The sequence below is a fragment of the Bufo bufo genome, chromosome 3 (assembly GCF_905171765.1).
Source record: "Bufo bufo chromosome 3, aBufBuf1.1, whole genome shotgun sequence".
Taxonomy (NCBI): Eukaryota; Metazoa; Chordata; class Amphibia; order Anura; family Bufonidae; genus Bufo; species Bufo bufo.
Window position 1 is genome coordinate 326051657 of NC_053391.1, and position 19941 is coordinate 326071597.

A 19941-nucleotide genomic window follows, 5' to 3' on the forward strand; every position below is an offset into this window, starting at 1 on the left:
AAAAGAAAATTCCTAATCTTTGTCTGCAATTGCGGACAAGAATAGGACATGTTCTATTTTTTTGCGGAAACGGAAGCACGGAAGCGGAAGTGCGGATCCGCAAATGCGAATCCGCAAATGGGGATGCGGACAGCACATTCCGGCCCTATTGAAAATGAATGGGTCTGCACCCGTTCTGCAAAATTGCGGAACGGATGCGGACCCATTTTGCGGACGTGTGAATGGAAAAGTTATCCCTCAAAATGAAAATAAATTTAATTATTAAAGTTAAGCAAAAAGCATAGATGTGGTAGGCAATAACAAGTGCTCGGCGGCACTAAATCAGGTGCTCGGCGGCACCAAATCAGAAACCATATGTCCTACCACAAACCGGGGGTTTCCAGTGCACATCCATGAATCCCGGAGGGAAATCAAAAAACATCTATCCCTGGGCTAGATGATGATGTGGTATTGAAGGACAGGGTGGGCAAACATCTATCCCTAGGGCTAGATGATGATGTGGTATTGAAGGACAGGATGGGCAAAGACCTGTCTCTGATATTGCCCTACAGGGGGGTGCTATTCTGGCCCTGAAAGCCTAACCACAGACCACCTGCCCTGATAAGAGCAACCCCTTTCCGGAACCTTACCCTATATAAAAATGGCCCTAATAAGCCTCTAGGTCCCTGACTTCAAGGTGATCACTATATAGATCTATGTGTTTTTGACTCATTATAAAAGTATATTATAAGTATATCGCACCCCTCTGTGTATCACACCTACCGATAGCACACCTATACCAGTCCTTAAAAGGACTTTTGTGGCCCTATTAGCTAGCGTTTGGTGTCCCTAACAGCCTGTCCCTGCTCCACACAGCGACCTCTCCCTACACTGGCAAAACACTGAATGTAAAATGGCGGCCAGTTCAAGTTTATTTATAAGGTAGGGGGTATGTCCATGTGCTGAAACGTCTCAATTGGCTGTACCACCTGATGGATGTGTCATGGGTCAAAGTTCTTCACAATGTAAAAGAATATAGCGGGCGCGAATATCTCCATACGTTTGCATGTTCGGCGAATCGTGAACACGCAAAGTTCGCTGCGAAACGACCACCGGGCGAACCGCAAGGCCATCTCTAAATACAATATCTATTTTGGAAAGCACCTTAAACAGCGTGGGGAGACTTATAGGCCAGGCAACGCTCCTCTTGAATTCTGGGAAGATAATATGCAAATAAGCTCTTAGCAATGCTCCCAGATGTAAGGTACCTATCCTATAAGTCAATTTCCCACTTTTTAAAAGGCCTTCAGATATGACTTGGATAATAATTAAACCAGCATCTTATCTGCAGGCAGCTATTTCAGGGTGATTGCTCCTCATCAGTGCAGAGCACTAAGTCATGTATCAAGGCCTTTTAAAAGGTCAAACATTGACTTATAGGATAGGTTATGCCCATGCTAAGTGCTAAGTGCTCATTTGTATACCCTTTTTTATAGAATTCCAGAAGAGTGTTGTCTGGCCCACAAGATTTCTCATGCCATTTAAGGCACTCTCCATAAGGAGATATTGCATTCCCCAAATCCCGACCTAGGCCTTTCAGCGAGTTAAGCCAGTATTCTATGCTCTGCACTGATTAGGGGCAATCACTCCAAAATAGCTGTATGCAGTTAACATGATGGCTTAATTGTTATCAAAGTCATGTCTCAAGGCCTTTTAAAAGATCAAAAACTGACTTATCGTATAGCTACCTTACATCTGGTAGCATTAGAGGCAGGGTTGCTAAGAGTGCATTTGCATACCCTCTTTCCAGAATTCCAGAGGAGTGTTACCTGGCCTATAAGACTCCTCACACTATTTAAGGCAGTCTCCATAATGAGATATTGTATTCCCCCACCAACCTGCACTCAATACACCACAACGACAAAGTGAGAACAGAAATGTTTGCAGGTTTATTAAAAAGAGAAAACTCTAAATTTTGCATGGACATAAGAATTCGGACACATTAAATTTAGCTCTGGGGTACACTTTGGTTGCAGTCCACATGTGGTAAACTCAGTTTATTGGACATGATTTGAAAAGCCAACTCCTGTCTATATAAGGCCTCACAGCTGGCAATGCATTTCAGAGCAAAAACCAAGCCATGAGGTGAAAAGGGCTGACCGTAGAGCTCAGAGACAGGATTGTGTGGAGGCACAGACCTGGAGAAGAGTACAAAAATAATCTGTTCCACAGAAAGTTCCCATGAGCACAGTGGCCTTTGCAAATCTTAAATGGAAGACGTTTGTAACAACCAGGACTCTCCCTAGAGCTGGCCTCCCCCAAGTAATAGAGGTAAAAGGGCCCTGATAAGAGAGGTGACCTTGAACCCAGTGGTCAATCTGGCTAAGCTCCAAAGACACTGTCTGCAGATGGGAGAACTTTCAGAAGATGAGCCATCAGTGCAGCACTCCATCAATCTAAACTTCATGGCAAAGGGGTCAGAAAGAAGATTTTACTCAGTAAAAGACACATGAAAGTTTGCCAAAAAAAAGCACCTCAGGAACTCTCAGACTGTGAGAAACAAGATTCTCTGGTCTGATGAAACCAAGAACTTTTTGGCCTCAATTCTAAGCATCATGTTCAGAGGAAACAACATGATATCCAATATCATCCCTACAGTGAAGCATGGTGGTGGCAGCATCATACTGTGGGTGTGTTTTTCAGTCAGTCAGACAGGGAGGCTGGTCAGAGTTGAGGGAAAAGCTGAATGGAGCAAAGTACAGGGATATTCTTAATAAAAACATGATCCAGAGTTTTCTGGACCTCAGACTGGGTTGGAGGTTTACCTTTCAACAAAATAATGACCCTAATCACACAGCCAAGACAACACAGGAATGTCTTAGGGACAACTTTGTGAATGTCATTCAGTGGCCCGGCCAGAGCCCTGAGAGCCCTGGAGAAACCTGAAAATGGTTGTCCACTGACGGTCCCCATCCAACGTGACAGAGCTTGAGAGGATCTGCAGAGAAGAATTGCAGAAAATACCCATGTGTGCAAACCTTGTGGCATCATACTCAAGAAGACCGAAGGCTGTAATTGCTGCCAAAAATGCATCAACTAAGTAATGAAAAAAAGGGACTGAATACTTATCTCAATGCAAGATTTTAGTTTTTTTTCCTTTTCAATAAATTAGCAAACATAACAAAATGTGAAAAGATTGAATGGGTCTGATGTTCTGACCTAGCTGTTAAAATCCACACTCACTGATCCATGACAAGATGCTGCAGACAGCCCACACAGACCACCGGTAGAGAGAACTGTTTGATCCACCGATAAGCACGAGCAGTTCCAACAGTTTCGTTGTCCACCATTCAGACACACCCCTGACTCTGTGTGGACCATTTCCAGGCACTTAGCAGAAGGAAATTTCATGTCATGGTGCCTATTACATGTAGTGCAATTGACAGCCAGTCACCATCATTTGAAGTGGAGTCGTAAATGAGAAACCTGGACTGCTATGGACTGGAACTGTATCATTTTCAGCTATAAATTCAGGTTCTGTTTGGGATTCTATGACAGTCAGGTTTGATTATGGGGGCCTCATGATGAGCACCAACTGCTACTGTGATGATCTGGGGAGCCATCACATAAAACAGTCGGTCACCCCTAGTAGTGATACAGGGGACACTAACAGCTCAGCGATATGTGCAGGACATTCTGTGGCCACATGTGTTGTCTCTCATGGTGGGGCTTTCAACTGCATTTATCAGCAGGATAATGCTCGCCCACACACTGCAAGGGTTTCCCAAGAATGTCTACACCAATTTGCAACACTTCCTTGGCCTGCTGATTTAACAGATTTATCGCCAGTCAAGTATTTAATATCATACTGAACCTGTATGCCCTCATGCCCAACCGGATCTCATCTTGTATCCAGGCTAGAGGCGACCCAACAGGGTACTAGAGCCTCTTTTCGATCGTGCAGTTTTCTCCACTAAACTTATCCCTTTGCTGTAACCACTTGCAAATACAGTATCATCATTACATTCACACACACACACACACACACACACAATTTATTAAGATAAAAGCAACATTTGAATACATTATTTTAAGTGTATATAGTATTCACTAAGATGTTGACAATGTTTTTAACGCTTGCAAAGTACACTTGAAATGAAAAAAAATAATTTGATTAAAGAAATCAGTGCATAGCATAACAGTTTATTACATTGGAGAGTGCTGGTCAAATGACAATTAACAGTGATGGAAAAGATAGAAACAAAAATTGTGTTAAAACTATTGAGTTAATATTAAGAGCAGGTTCAGAAATGATGGTAATGAAGCACCTTACAGAGAAAATTGCAATCCACATTCGGAGAAAACATACAAAGAACTGAATATATAGAATATATAGACATCCTTGAAAATGCATACAGATCTATTATTCATGCTGTACTGAGCCATGCACATGCATCTGTCGGATTTTCTGATTTCCCCATATACGTAAGCTTATGCATTTTACAGATCTCAGCCTGCAGTCACGACTAAGCACAAGCAGGTAGCAATGGTGGGTGAGATGTTAGAAAGGGTATGAAAACCCACGCAAGACAACATCGTCTGTACATGACTATAACCTTTAAGCAAATCACTGGGGCTTTCAACCTTTCATCAATTAGTAGATCTCACCCTGAACCAGGGTTTGCTGTTGTGTGCCTGTGATTCACTCTCTACTCACATCTAATAGCTCCAAATATGTTTTGAAGGCTCAGCCAGGGCTCTGTGTGCTGCATTTCACTTTGCACAGCTAACAAACCGTGGCATAATTCAGATTTTTATTTGCATATTTCGCATACATTGATTGCATTACAGCTAAGAAAAGATGAATCTACTCAATGCTTAGCATTAAACACAGAGAGAGAGTGCTTTGCAGCATGCATATAAATGAACAAAGGTAGAGAACGTCACGAGTCAGGTCTGAAACCAAGCTGCAAATAATAGAATATTCACTTCAAATAGGAATTAGCAAAATGCTTGGAACTAGTCCTGTTATTTTAGAGCTAGAAGATCATGAGGTCACTATCCATGGTGCTGATAGACTCACTGATGCTGATACCCAGATAAGCAGAGTATTTAACTTGGGTCACTGGATGTGCAAAAGCTTTGCTTACATGCTTACAATACTGTATGTTGACTATTTTATTGGATATACTTTTTGATAATATTTTATATGTCCATGTCATACTTTAAATAAGGTGTAGAATAAGGCATGAGAGGCATAATCACTGGCACAGTCATGGGAACCCAGGCAGAATCAATTTGCTGTTGGATCTATGTCAAAAGCAGCAGGGCAGCCAGCTATGTGAAGGAGATACACAGACTCTATAGCAGCAAAATGCTGGGACATTTTTTAAATTAAGGCTTTTCATAGCCTTTAATAACTGACTGTGTCTAGACTGCAGGTCTATTGGATTGTGTTAAAAATAAAAAATACAAAAATAAGTGGCTACACCACCTCCTGTAATGGTATAAATGTGCCAAGCGCTCGGACTAAACTCCAGTAACAAGGAGTTGTAGTTGGTGTTCAAGGCTAAAATAATTAAATAAGAATTTTAATAAAGTATAAACACCAGGGTAATAATTAAAAACAATATAAAACAATTGTAACTGCAATTCATAGGCATGAGATAATATAAAATATATATTGTGGTGTCCCCAGTAGATCTTAAATGAATGGCCAGTAGCAAGATCTCACAATGCATGCAAGTTACCGAAGAGGGGGTCCGGTACCATGAACCGCATCTAGCGTACGCACGAATATGACTAAGTGTATTCCTATATGGCAGGCCATGATCAACTACCTCAATACTGTATTAATGCAGCAATAAGAAATCAACTGCCAAGATGATCTACATGCAACTGTGAGGAATTGCTTGTGGAACAAAGCTATTCACTGCCTGTGACGCTAAAATGGGAAAATAATTATTTTTTTATTAGTTAGCTGGATAAAAGGGGTGTCACCCAGAAACAGGCCTTTGTTTGGCGGTCATATACTTAAATTCAGATAACTAATAAGAAATGTATTATTTTCACATTTTAGCGTCTTACACAGTCAGTGAATCGTTTATAATAATAGATGCACAGCCACTTATTTTAACTGCGTAATTTTGGAACAACAAAGCCCAGCAGTATGCATCAATGAAATGTTATATGTGGAACAATACAGCTCAGCCGTATCTCCGCTTCTGCTGTTCACATCAGTGCTAATTCGGCATTGCGATCCACAAGCAAAGCTGAACCAACACTCCCCAACACAAGTGAGGCCTAGGGAACCCTAACTTCACATCAGGTAATGACCACTGGACTACTACATAGTAGTGAGTACTGTCAATATTGCAGGTGGAGTGAACTTTATTGTGCCTCGATTACAATATACAGCGACTGCAGGTGCAAGTATGCTATGCTAATACTGGCAGCTGATATTATTGTCCATTCATTTAAGATTTATTGGGGAAACTACAGTACTTATTCTACCGTATATTAACTTACGCCTATGAATTGGAGATATGATTGTTTTACAATATATATTTTATATTATTTTAGGCCTATGATTTGCAGTTACGATTGTTTTATATTGATTTTAATTATTACCCTGGTGTTTATACTTTATTAAAATATAATAATCAGATTCTGCTTATCTAATTATTTTAGCCTTGAGGGCAGGTATCATTTGAATACTTACTATTTTTTGCTTGTTACAGGAGTTTAGCCAGAGCCCATGGCACATTTATACCATCACAGGAGGTGGTGTAGCCGCCTATTACCTAACTCTTGGCTTTTGTCACCACACTTGACATTTGACTGGCACTTGACATTACAGTTCACATGAATGTGGGGCAACTTGGTTATCTTGTCTCGCTGAGCAAGTTTAAATCTTGCAGTAACACATGCCGCTGTTTTATTATTTCCAGATTTGATACTGGTTGTTTAGTAACTGCAATTATATAATATTGTTTTACATCATTTACTGTGTGCAAAGGGTGTTTAGATATACGTTTTGGGATGATGACGAATATGACTGCAACAATAGTCCCCAAAGGAGTTGCCAGCTAACTTTTCCAGACTCATGAATGGAAAACCACCTATTTATGAAGGAATACAGCCATTGCAAACATATCCAGCAAGATGTATTGTATAGTACTTAAGAAAAGTTGGGTAACAACTTTTAGGAAGTTGTGATGGTGGCTATATTTACAAAGTACTGAATGAAAAGGATTTTTAACAATTTAGCAGAAGATGACAACTCAAGAATTTACTTTTATTGATTAATTTTAGGTTACATCAGAAATATTGTTAAATTGTTTAAATACATTGGTTTGCTGCTGTAAGAACACAGTTATTATTAAAGGTGTTGTCCGCCTGTTATTGAGTGATGGTCTATCACGTGGGGGTCCAACACCCCACATGCCTATGGATCAGCTGTTCGGCAATAGCTCTGGCACCAGAGGCAGGCAGCTCCATCTACTTCCTAGAGGAATAAGCTTGTCACTGCAGCGCTGCTTTCAGCATGACTTCAATGGGAGCAGTGCCACAGTGACAATCTCAGTCCACCTCAAAGTTTATGCAACTGTCTGCTTCTGACATCAGAGCTATTGCCGATCAGCTAGTGATGGCCTATTGTGCAGTGTAAAGATACTGATGACCTATCCTCAGGATAGATCATCAATATCAGATTGGCGGGGGTCTTGGCTGCTGATCAGCTGTTTGAAGACAATTACCTGCATGTAGTCTTATTTGTAGAGGCGGTATGGTGTAATTACAACTGCTCTCCCTATTCAAGTGAATAGGATGAGCAGTTGTAATTACACTGCGTGGCGACTGAAAATGAGACGGCGCACAGTTAATTTTGAAAAGGAAGCAGCACTTGCAAGAGCACCGCTACCCCTTCAACCAGCTGATTAGCAGGGGGGCCAGAAGTCGGACCCCCACTGATCTGATATTGATGGCCTATACTATGGAAATGTCGTCAATATCTTTGCCCTGCACAACCCCTTTAATAAAAGGTGGACAACCCCTTTAAAGGACTTTTCCAGTATAAAAACAATCTGTCACATGCTAATTAGCTAAAATAACAAATATACACATAGGCATAAAGCTAGATTATACAGATTCCGTTGGTATTATTTTATTATGAGGCATCTGCTGTCATCTCCAGAGCATTATTTTGTGACATTACTGTCAGTTGCTAATTATCTTCCCTAATCAGCAAGCACCGAATGATGCCATGATGTCAGAGTGGTCTATGTCTATGTATTAAATGGCAGCACATAACTCACCCATTGTGCAGGGTGGACAAATTACTTTAGACGCAAAGATATTGTCTCGCTTCAGCAAATGGTACTTATCATGTAGACATTTACCATCACATTATACACTGTTCGTATCCATGGTTACAACAACCCTGCAATCCAGCAGTGGTGGTCGTGCTTGCACACTTTTTCCTATATTGTGCAATCATGGCCACTGCTGCTGGATTGCAGGGTGGTCATAACCCCTGAATACAAGCAGTATATAATACGATGGAAAAATTAATAAAGCCAGCAAAAGAGGCAATATGGACAATCACAATACATTAGTAAGTGCCATGTACAGCTACATGATAAATTCCATTTGCTGAAGTGTGACAATAACTTTAAGAAACCAAAGAGATCACTCCAGGGGTTAGATTCCTTAGTAATCGGGCAATACGTTAGGTGTCAGCGACAAGTTTCTAGGTGCATTTTCTACAGGGAATGTGGGTTCTGTCCATCCCAAAAACTGGGGACAGTTAAGGTCAGAGATATACTGTTTCGAAAAATGTCCTGGCAGTGCACTCATGTGAAAATGTTTGATGAATATGTCATGAAAATGTTGCCTGCTTACGTGAATACAGCACATAGTAGAGGAAGAGCACTTGAGTTCTTATATGCTTTCGGGGAAGATTTCTGAAAAGCAGAGTAAAATCTGTAAATCCTGACAGGACTGAGAGATAATGAAAATCCTGATAACCATGTCCACACAGGTTGATTGATAGCCTTCTGTTTACACAAGAGGCGGTCAATAATCCTGTGTGGGTGGAGTTATCAGGACTCTCCCCTGGGAGTCCTGTCAGGAGTTAATCAGTTTTTTTTACTCTTGCCCCAAATTATATTAACCTATATATCACAGATCACACTGTCTCTCCATCTATCACATCCTACACTCAGATAGGGCAGTAGAAATCACCTGATAGATTTGTTTTAATGGAAACATGATTGTCTGAGCCAACATGGTGCCTAATCTGTTTTATGTAAACCTAAAATGGATCACACTAATACTAAGTAAAAAGGCAGCTCTAGAAACTCATTAGATGTTGGGTTTAAAAAAATGCATGTTGATCAGGAATAACCATTCAATGCAGAAGGGTGAGAATTGGAGAACACTACATGTATGAATACATCACCGTTTAAGAGATTCAAGCATATGTGTGTTTTGGAGGTCATTAATTGTTTTATTCTAATTAGTTTCTAAAGGCAATGTTTTTTTTCATAGGAAGATACACAATTCTGTGGCCATGAAACTCAACAGAAAATTATGTTCTTATGACTGCTTTTGACCTGTATTTAACAAGAGACCACACTATAGAGTAATAAAATTTATGCCTACCTGTAAGTAGTGGTAGCCTCGCTCTTTTCCCTTGGCCTCCTGAAGCATAAGCATCTTGTCCTGGTGATGGCTGCCTGAGCTGGGATAGGCTTCTCGGGCCTGACTGACGGTCATTGTGTGCCACGTGCTCCTTTTAAGTGTTTGCCCATCAAGGGACATAGACATTCCAGCACAAGCAAGGCATTTGCCCTCTCCACCTCCACCTCCACCTTTCAGACTCTTCAAGGTTAAGTCTCTGAAGGCACTTTCAGGAGTGTCCACTCCAAAGGGAGCTCCATGCTCCATGGCATGACGAGCTGACACCAGGAAACTGCTGTCACTGTCAAGGTTGTCATCAGAGCTCCACCACCCTGCCATCTTTGATCGGTGCTTAGGTTCAGACTTGCGATCTTTACTTTTACTCCTTTTACTGTGTCGAGACTGGGAGTGCTGGTAGCCTTCTCCTCCACGTCCTTCATACCTGGTGCCATTGTATTCTCTCTTAGAAGGTGTCTCCAGGGAGTGTGATTTGGCAAACAATTTTTGGACTGAGTGCACAAGGTGGCGAATGCGACTTGGACTCTCACTGCGCTGCTCTGTGGTGCTGGTTCGCTGGTACTGCAAGGTATGGAAGCCATCATGGTTTATGGGTAGCTGTTTCTCAAACTGATCCAACAAAGTTGGTGGCAAGCGATTTATCTTGCTGGAGGTATGAGCAATGGCAGCCATACATTCATCACAGTCGAACTGCTGAGGGTTGTGGTGCATTCTGGGGTAAGTACCACCACTGGAGGACCGTGGCTCAGGCATGCTCACAGGACCACCAGGGCAATCTGATGTCACGCCGGCACTCCTAGAAGGGCAATAGTGCAGATCAAGGGAACAAGACTCAGAGGTGCTGCGGGGATAGGACTTGCGAAAGTCTGGGCCGCGATGAGGGAAATCCAATGCTCTCTCTGGTGTTTCTGGGATGCAATGACATGGAGGCTGTAATTGGCTGCCTTCCCCATGGTATCCTCTCATCCTGTTAATACTGAATAAGTGGCATCTTTTCTGCCCCTCCCATCTTTCTGGGATTACCTGTGATAACAAGAAGGCATAAAATTAGTACTGAATTCAAACTCATACTTGCATGTGTGTACATTAAACTCAGTCTAGGAAATATAAACTTAAATAACTAGTATATTTATACTAGTTATTAGTAAGGATACATCATAGTAACAAAGGCTACCACAAGGAATAAACAACATCCCTGATCGCTGCGCAGAAGAATCATCAGAGCTCCTAGGGAAAGCCGCCTCAGATGCCATGCTCACAATTGGCCATGGCATGTGAGGGGTTAAACGTCTAAGATCGTTGTTTTCTCCAACCACAGACATAAGCCCCAGGTCTCTGCTGTGTGAAGCAGCAGAAACCTATTGGCTATTGCACCCACTCCGCTTCAGAGCTGGGGCCATCTTTAAAAATCCAACTTGCAACGTATATATGTACAGCGCTGGTCGGGTAGGGGTTAAAGGGCATCTGTCACCAGAAACCTCCCTATCAAGCTGTTTGCATAGACACATACCGTAGCTGCAGTTCACCTGATTAAAACATTGTTTTCCTTTTGTTGGTCCGAGGATCTGTTCTTGAGTTATGGTATTTTTTCTTAATGCCCTTGTTGCTTTGATTGACATAGCCAAGCAGTGGCAAAACAGTTATGGATGGGCTGGCCACAGAAAGGACAGGAGCTTGGGTGCAACAAGAGCAATTGTGATGCCCTCATTGCACGAAAGGCCTAGTTTGCAAATTAAGAAAAAGTATCATAACTCAGGAATGGAGCCTCGGATTAACAAAAGAAAAACAGGGTTGTAATCAAGTGAACCACAGCTATGTGTCTATACAAACAATTTGATAGGGAGGTTGTTAGGGACAGATTCTCTTTAAAGGGATTCTGTCACCTCTTTTTACCCTATAGAGATGCGGACATGCACGGCTAGATCGCCGCTAGCATGTCCGCAATATACCTGTCCCATATCTCTGAGTGGTTTTATTGAGTGTAAAAAATTATTTTATATATATGTAAATCAGCATGGTAAGGAGTCCAAGGGGCTGTACTAACCGTTCTGGAGTCCAGCCACGCCCCCCTGTGAAGGAGCCCAGCACCGCCTGTATCCAGGAATCTCCTCCTTGCTCACAAAGTCAGATCGCCGTAATCTCGCGATGCGCGAGCTCGCGCATGCGCAGTGCCGGGATAGTGTTCCTTCCCTGTGCTGGCATCAGCATGCGCAGTGTCGGCATAGTGTTCCTTCCCTGTGCTGGCCTCAGCCTCAGTGAAGGAACTGCGCATGCGCGAGCTCGTGCACCGTGACATATGTGTATGTATTGTATATAATGTTACTATAGACTTAAATAGAAGAACAACCATTCAACATTAGGACAGTGCTCAGCTATCTCAGTTGAAAACAGGGTGGTGTGTAATTGTGAGACTTGATTTTTGCGGGACAAGTTGTACTTTCTAATGCCACCATATAATATTGCATAGGATGTAGTGGGAAGTGTCTACAAAATTCCAAATTGGTTGTAATTGAAAAAAAAAAAAAAGTATTTCGGACACAGTTTTAGGCTACTTTCACACTAGAGTTAATATTTTCCGGTATTGATATCCGTCATAGGGTCTCAATATCGAAAAAAAACGCTTCTGTTTTGTCCCCATTCATTGTCAATGGGGACAAAACGTAACTGAACAGAACGGAATGCTCCGAAATGCATTCTGTTCCGTTCTCATACCCGAGAGCAAACTGCAGCATGCTGCGGTTTGTTTTCCGTCCTGGCATGCAGAGCAAGACGGATCCGTCATGACCCACAATGCAAGTCAATGGGGACGCATCCGTTTTCTCTGACAAAATCTGACACAATAGAAAACGGATCCGTCCTCCTTGACTTTCAATGGAGTTCATGACGGATCCGTCTTGGCTATGTTAAAGATAATACAACCGGATCCGTTCATAATGGATGCAGATGGTTGTATTATCAGTAACGGAAGCATTTTGCTGAGCCCTGCAGTAAATGCGGTAAAACTGAATTTGTGTTTTTATTCTCCAGGGTCAGACATATCAAGCAATACCATATATGTTTAGTTTTTCTTCGGTTTTGATACTGAAAAAAAAATCCAAAAATTTTAACATAAGACAAAAACGTGATGTGAACCCAGCCTAAGCAGGGGATTTGAAGCTTTGTGAAGAAATACTAAGAAATTAAAAAGCACAAGTTTCTAAGTATAGTTAGATTAAAAAAACTAAATGATGTTCAAGGGTACTAGAATTCAGCAGCGTGGCATTTTTCGCACTGCTGCAAATTCATGCATTACCAATAAATACTGTTACAGATCATCTTTAACACATCTCTGGAACATAAAGACTAGCCATATGGATTTGGATGTTTACAGACTATAGTGTACATATACAGTACGCACTCATCCATATAAAGTTACTAGCGATACAGCTCCAGATATACAGTATACCCATTTAAATATGAATTACCATGGTAATCTTTAAACTAACTGTGCTACTTAGATACAGTAAATATCATATATCCAGGAGGCTGTAATTCAGTCGTTTGCTGGTAATACAATGACTGATCAACAGAATGATCCATTTGTGCTGATGTTTTACATTTATAATGGATCGTGATTAATGTCTGGTTTGTGTTTGCAGTTAACTTACACAGAAAGACACATCTTTAAAAGAGGATTGTGCAAAGCTCTTAAAGCAGATAAATGGGTATACATGCTGCATAATTATTCTTCTCAGTACAGCATTCAAAGGATTTCTTTTACTACAAAGCCAACTGGATTTGTAATGCTGTGTCAGCTTTTTAAAGGATCAAAAAAACGAAGGATTATTCATGTAAATTATGATCAACATTCATTTAGCATTTATGAAAATTAAGCATAATGATTAAATGTGTTCAAGAAATCAATTGTATTGTGCTATCTTTAGAGTTTATCAGGTTTTTATTGGTACAATGCTAATGTACATTACACAGATATTGTATTTTACAGATTTAAAAACAAAAGATATCAAATATACAAGACAAACAATTCTGGGCCATTTGCCATTACATACTCTATACTATGACACCAAATAAGGCAAAAACATGAAGAAATACAGTGAGACACAATTCCAATCAGGAGAAACATTTCCAAGGCGTACATTTATCCTTCAAGTAACAATCATAACCACTATTATTGCTGTTAGCGATGTGGGGAAGCAACCAGGAGAATGGCGAGAACCAGTGAGCATCCAACCACCATGCCAATGAGGAGTGTGGTTTACGTATGAATCCCTCTCCTGATCTCCTAAAATCCATCATGTAACGTTAAGCAGACCCAGTAGGTCGCATTAATATACAAAAATAACAAATGAACTACATTTTACGAAGCCTTATGGGAGGAAATACATAACAAATGATTATGCAAACTGGATTTAAGTGTCATAAAGATGTAATTTTTTGTTTTTCAATTGAACTCATGGAGGTATTGTGTCTCACAGTCTCAGGGCTCTTTAGATCACTGAAATCTATCTCAAACACCTGTGATAATTAGTTTGCCAGGAAAACTACTTAAGAAGGACGTTCCATATAATTAAAGGGAGTCTGTCACATACTTTAGACATGTTATTACTGCCCTGTAGTGAAATAAACAGATTGTACCTTTGTTTTTCATTTCTGTATATTTGGTGTTGAATAACCCAAGATGTATGCAAATGAGTTGCAAGTGCCCAGGGACATTCCTCCCCAAAAGCAAGTGCCCATGTCCTCTGGATACTGCCGTTATCTCTCCTCCCATGTTTCACTCTAGGCCAGCCCAGTGCCCGTACCTCACAGTCTGTGCTTGCGTCACATTGGGCCCAGGCATGCGCTGTACACTGCCCACTGTGGACAGACCGTGACATAGGGGAGGGGCACTTGGTCAGTAGGATTACAACAATACCACGTATGGGTAGGTTTTTTGTTTTAATACAGAAAAAATAAAAACTTTGGCAAAATTATTTTTACATCGCCATATTTTGACCCCCGGTAGTCACGACTACTGAGCTGTGTGGGGGATAATTTTTGCAGGACGATCTGTAGTTTTTATTGATATTTTATTGATTTTGGAGTGTGTGCGACTTTTTGATCACATTTTAGTGCTGGGATTCAGCCGGAGAAAAAACGGTGCTTGCACCGGTTTCTGTCCAACCAATTCCTGGCACTAATGCCGAAAAGAGGGTGGATCCCCGGCTGATCCTATTAATATAGTCAATGGGGTCCGGCGGTGCTCCGGCCATTTCTGGCTATGCCGAATATGATGATCTCCAGCAGGCTGTTCCTCAGTCAATGCATATTATGTCAACCTACCAATGAGATAACATTGTGCTGTGAGAATAGGTGGCAGGATACCATAAGTGCTATAATATTATGTAGTACCTTTGTGTCACAGTGTTATCTTAGCTATGTCCCTTTTATAGGTATTTTTAAGTGTATTTTTTATTTATCTAATAAAGTTATTATTTTATTTATCAATTGTTGGTCTAGTGCCTTTTTAGAGACAAAATTCTGGAGTGAAGGGCTTGAGAACTTCCCCTCATGGTAGATTTTGTTGCAGAAAATGCAGTGGCAGAAAATTTTCTGCAACAAAATCTGCTATATGTGAAGACACCCATGTTAGATATAAAGTAAACTCCAAACATAATGATATGGAAACTGAAAAAACATGTAGTCTGGATAGAACACTATTTGAAATACAAATAGGCAAATAACTACTAATGTAGCTTTTATACTCTAAATGTCTTATCAGCAAACAGGGTGGTACTTGATATCATGAAACATGAACTAAATTTGTACTTTACATTTACTAAATCTAGTTGGTAAGTATGTGTATTTCAGTCTCTTAATAGGACTGGCATATGCTGTTGTCATCCCATAACCAGGCAATATAATCACCGCAGGTAGCTTCTATTCCAGTCTAATTTGTACTGTTACACTCTGTTTTCCTCCTTTTAATGATAGGAATGATCCACAAATGTGCATCATTGGATTTGGAATGGTGCATCCAGCCTGTAAGCTGCCAATTGAACTAATCTGTTTTACATATGTATTCGAAGAATAAAAATGCCAGTGAAAGCGGGTTTTTTCAATAACAACAGTACAAGCAAGGTTAAGAAAAGATTGCTCTGAGTCATATATCTTCCTTATTGAATATATACAAACACCCCACAGGCACAATCTTCATGATGGAACATCTGAGCTCAGGTGATAAATGAGATTGTAATCTTCAAGGGCAATTTCTGAAGAAAGACATTCATGAGCTCGACTGGGAAGCTTATTTCTGATTCTGTTAGTAGGTTCTGGTTTAGCAAATTTATGGTGAGTGGTCAGGTGAGTGTTTTCTTTTGTTTTAAAGGGGTTGTCCAAGTTATATTTATTGATGATCTATCCTCAGGATAGGTCATCAATATCAGATCGGCTGGGGTCTGACACCCAGCACCCCCACCGATCAGCTGTTTGAAGAGAAGGCGCGCACCATGTCAGTGCTGCCTCCTCTTCATTGTTTACCTTCTCGCCGTCGCCTCTGCAGCAGTGAGCAGGTGTAATTACACCCAAGCCGTCCCATTAATTTCAATGGTACGGATCGCTCCTATACAAGTGTATGGGGGGCCCAAGCTGAACTCTTGCACCAGGACCCATGAGCCTTTAGCTACTATATGCCCCTGAATCCATTTAACATACACATACATTACTCAGAGCCCATAAACGTCACGTGAACAGCACCTAACACAGATCATAGCTTTGATACACTAGAATCTAAAATGTAGACAGTACAGCAATCTGTTTGCAGATTGCAACCCCCTACTAACAGCAACCAGCATTTACTTTAATGGATTTTACTCATACTGTTTGTTAAATCACTAGGAGCAAAAACCTAACTGTAAATATAATTGCTTATCTGTTAACCCTTCCTGTGCACCACATTACAATGGTGAAGCAGATGGAATGGGAGATTATACAGTCTGCAATCACAAGAGACAATGTGACTTCAAGGCATGATTTAATCCATTAATTAGAGTTCTGCTACTGTCTAGATGTTTTATTGATGGTAGAACAAAACTTTCTAAAAGCATTTTTATCTCGCAAGCAAAAACAACACTTCGGATATATACACCTACAGAAGATACAACAGGACATACTAGGTGGTAAAGACAGGAAACTGTGAGCTTGAGAAACAGCTATCATTGAACACTGTTTGTGTATGGATTGAATTAAAAGTTCTGCTGTTTGGCCACAAGATACTGCTGTTTCCTAGGCACAGCTACTGACTGCATATGTATTTCCATATTCATGAGAGGTGTGGTTCTAGAGAGCTTGAAGAAGGATCTGTAGCCATCGTAGGTGCTAAGAGCTGAGGAGCTGTGTGTGAGCAGAGAAGCTAATGGATCCAGGAGAAAGAGGACCCCCTCAGTAACCACAGCTGCAGATGAGTGAAGCTGATCGTTGTACAAGACCCAGATCCTGTCCAGGAAAAGGAGAATTGTTTCTAGGAAGGTTGACAAGAGCTAAGGAACGAGCTGCATGTGTGGGACCTCATGTTTGCTGGAGAGACTGGTTGTTCCGTTCAGAGACATCAGTGGATAAAGAGCAGACCTGGGTCGGTAAGATTGTGCACGCACCTGACTGCACTTTGGCACCTAGAGACTTAGACTAGGCCTTTAGTTAGATAGTTAGGGTCTCTGCTTTGTGTCAGGCCTAAAGTGTTGCTACTGTACTACAAGGACTTTAATTACTAAAAGGGACATTGCACATTTGGGAGCTGATAAACACCCCCACGAACTCTATCCAGTTCAGCGTTTTGCTCAGGAGAAATAATCAGGCACAGGCTACCAGACTAGTTATGGGAGGGGGAATAATATAAAGCACGGCAAGATTGTAAACTGTTGTGTTGCACCGCAGGCCAGCCCGTACTAAGCACCCAACCAATTGTTTGTGTTTGTTTCAGGGTAATAATAGGTTCGGTGAGGCAGTTTTAGTTGTGCCTGCCAGTAGGTAAATTACCGCGAAAATTATGCTGGCATCCATCAGAGGGCGCCATGCTGTGCAACACAGGGGTCTCAGCCTTTGGGCTGAGTGTATGCAAATGTATTTTATGTTTTATCAGCATTTGTGGTTATGTTTATTATCACGTGTTAGTAAAATTCTATTTTTGCAAAAGCTGGTGTCAGAGTTGCTTTCCTCGTTCGTGACTTCGCTGTATCCTAGGGAGTCCACCCTGATACACGGCTTACAAAGCCAGGAAGATAAGCAGAACATTTACCAGAGATTGCTCAATATCTATAACAGCCATTATGTATGCTGAAAGGCATCTGTCTCCTCAAGGTTGCTGCTGGAGCTCACACCATCATGAATAAGCATCATGCTGAGGATTTATTTGCTAGAAGATTACTTTTAGGCAGTTCTTTGCACTTAAAATTGCTTCACAAATATATGTAAAGCTACTGTCTTACTATAAATGAACGGATCAAATAGTAAGTAGCCAATTCTCTGACCAAGAAACGGGCAATGACTAATCCCAACGAAAGTGAATGTCCAGCTATAAAAATGCTAAACAACATCAAAAGTGAACATCTTTTGTCAAAACCAATTCATCTGGCAAGCTGTGAATCACTGTAGACTAGTGTTGAGCGAGCATGCTCGGCTGAATACCAGTTCGGCTCGAGCATCGCTATGCTCGGCACATGGCGCCACTCGGCCGAGTACTGCATGTGCTCAAGCGCAATGCTCGAGTCTCCTCCCCGCACATTTCGCGGCTGATAAGCAGCCAATAAACGTGCAGGTAAGTACTGCCCTCACTGTATTGCCAGTAGCCATGTTGGCTACTGGTATTACAGTTATTGGCTGATCGGAACATGTCATCGGGTGCTATATAGCACCCGATGTCGCGTGTTCGGCTCATTCTAAGTCAAGGAGAGCTGAGGATAGGAAGGGACAGAGAGTGTAGGGAGTGTAATCGAATATTATAAGTGTACAAAAATACTTCAGAGACCCAAAAGTCCTTGTAAGGACTATTGTGTGTGACAGCAGCAATAAATTTTTGTAGTGCAACCTGCGCTAAATTGTTCAGTGTTAGGGAGAGCTGTGCATAGGAAGGGACAGACAGTGTAGGGAGTGTAATAGGAAGATTTTTATACAAAAACTTTTTAGAGACCCAAAAGTCCTTTTAAGGACTATTGTGTGTGACAGCAGCAATATATATTTTTAGCGCATCCTGCAGAAAATACTGTGTATTGGGCCGCTGCGGACAGTTAAATTATCCGTGCCACATCTCCTGTTTAAAGTGTGCGCATCCCTAAAATATCTGTGACATCAAGTGCACTTTTTCGGTAGACGTTGTCCGCTGCGGACAGTTAAATTATCCGTGCCACATCTCCTGTTTAATGTTTGCGCATCCCTAAAATATCAGTGACATCCAGTGTAGTTTTTCCATACACGGTGTCCCCTGTGGACAGTTAAATTATCCGCGCTATATCTCCTGTTTAAAGTGTGCGCATCCCTAAAATATCAGTGACATCCAGTGCAGTTTTTCCGTAGACTGTGTCCGCTGCGGACAGTTAAATTATTCGCGCCACATCTCCTGTTTAAAGTGTGCACATCCCTAAAATATCAGTGACATCCAGAGCACTTTTTCTGTAGCGGTGTCCGCTGCGGACAGTTAAATTATCCGCGCCACATCTCCAGTTTAAAGTGTGCGCATCCCTAAAATATCAGTGACATCCAGAACACTTTTCCGTAGACGGTGTCTGTTGCTGACAGTTAAATTATACGCGCCATCAATACGGCGAATCAATGGATGTCGTATATCTGGACTTCTCCAAAGCATTTGACACTGTACCACATAAAAGGTTAGTATATAAAATGAGAATGCTCGGACTGGGAGAAAATGTCTGTATGTGGGTAACTAACTGACTGAGTGATAGAAAACAGAGGGTGGTTATTAACGGTACACACTCAGATTGGGTCACTGTCACTAGTGGGTTACCTCAGGGGCCAGTACTGGGTCCTATTCTCTTCAATATATTTATTAATGATCTTGTAGAAGGCTTGCATAGTAAAATATAAATTTTCGCAGATAACACTAAACTGTGTAAAGTAATTAACACTGAAGAGGACAGTATACTACTACAGAGGGATCTGGATAGATTGGAGGCATGGGCAGATAAGTGGCAGATGAGGTTTAACACTGACAAATGTAAAGTTATGCACATGGGAAGGAATTATGCAAGTCACCCGTAAATACTAAACGGTAAA

At 41.3% G+C, this 19941-nt stretch overlaps 1 protein-coding gene across 1 annotated transcript in view; it reads right to left on the reverse strand.

Annotated features, from left to right (window-relative positions):
• Window positions 1-19941, reverse strand: part of DLGAP3 (DLG associated protein 3) — a 461591-nt gene that overhangs the window by 358585 nt on the left and 83065 nt on the right. Inside the window, exon 2 of the mRNA XM_040421907.1 lies at window positions 9643-10701. Within this exon, the coding sequence (XP_040277841.1) occupies window positions 9643-10644 (1002 nt within the window). The 5' untranslated portion in view covers window positions 10645-10701. The remainder of the gene's footprint in view (window positions 1-9642; window positions 10702-19941) is intronic.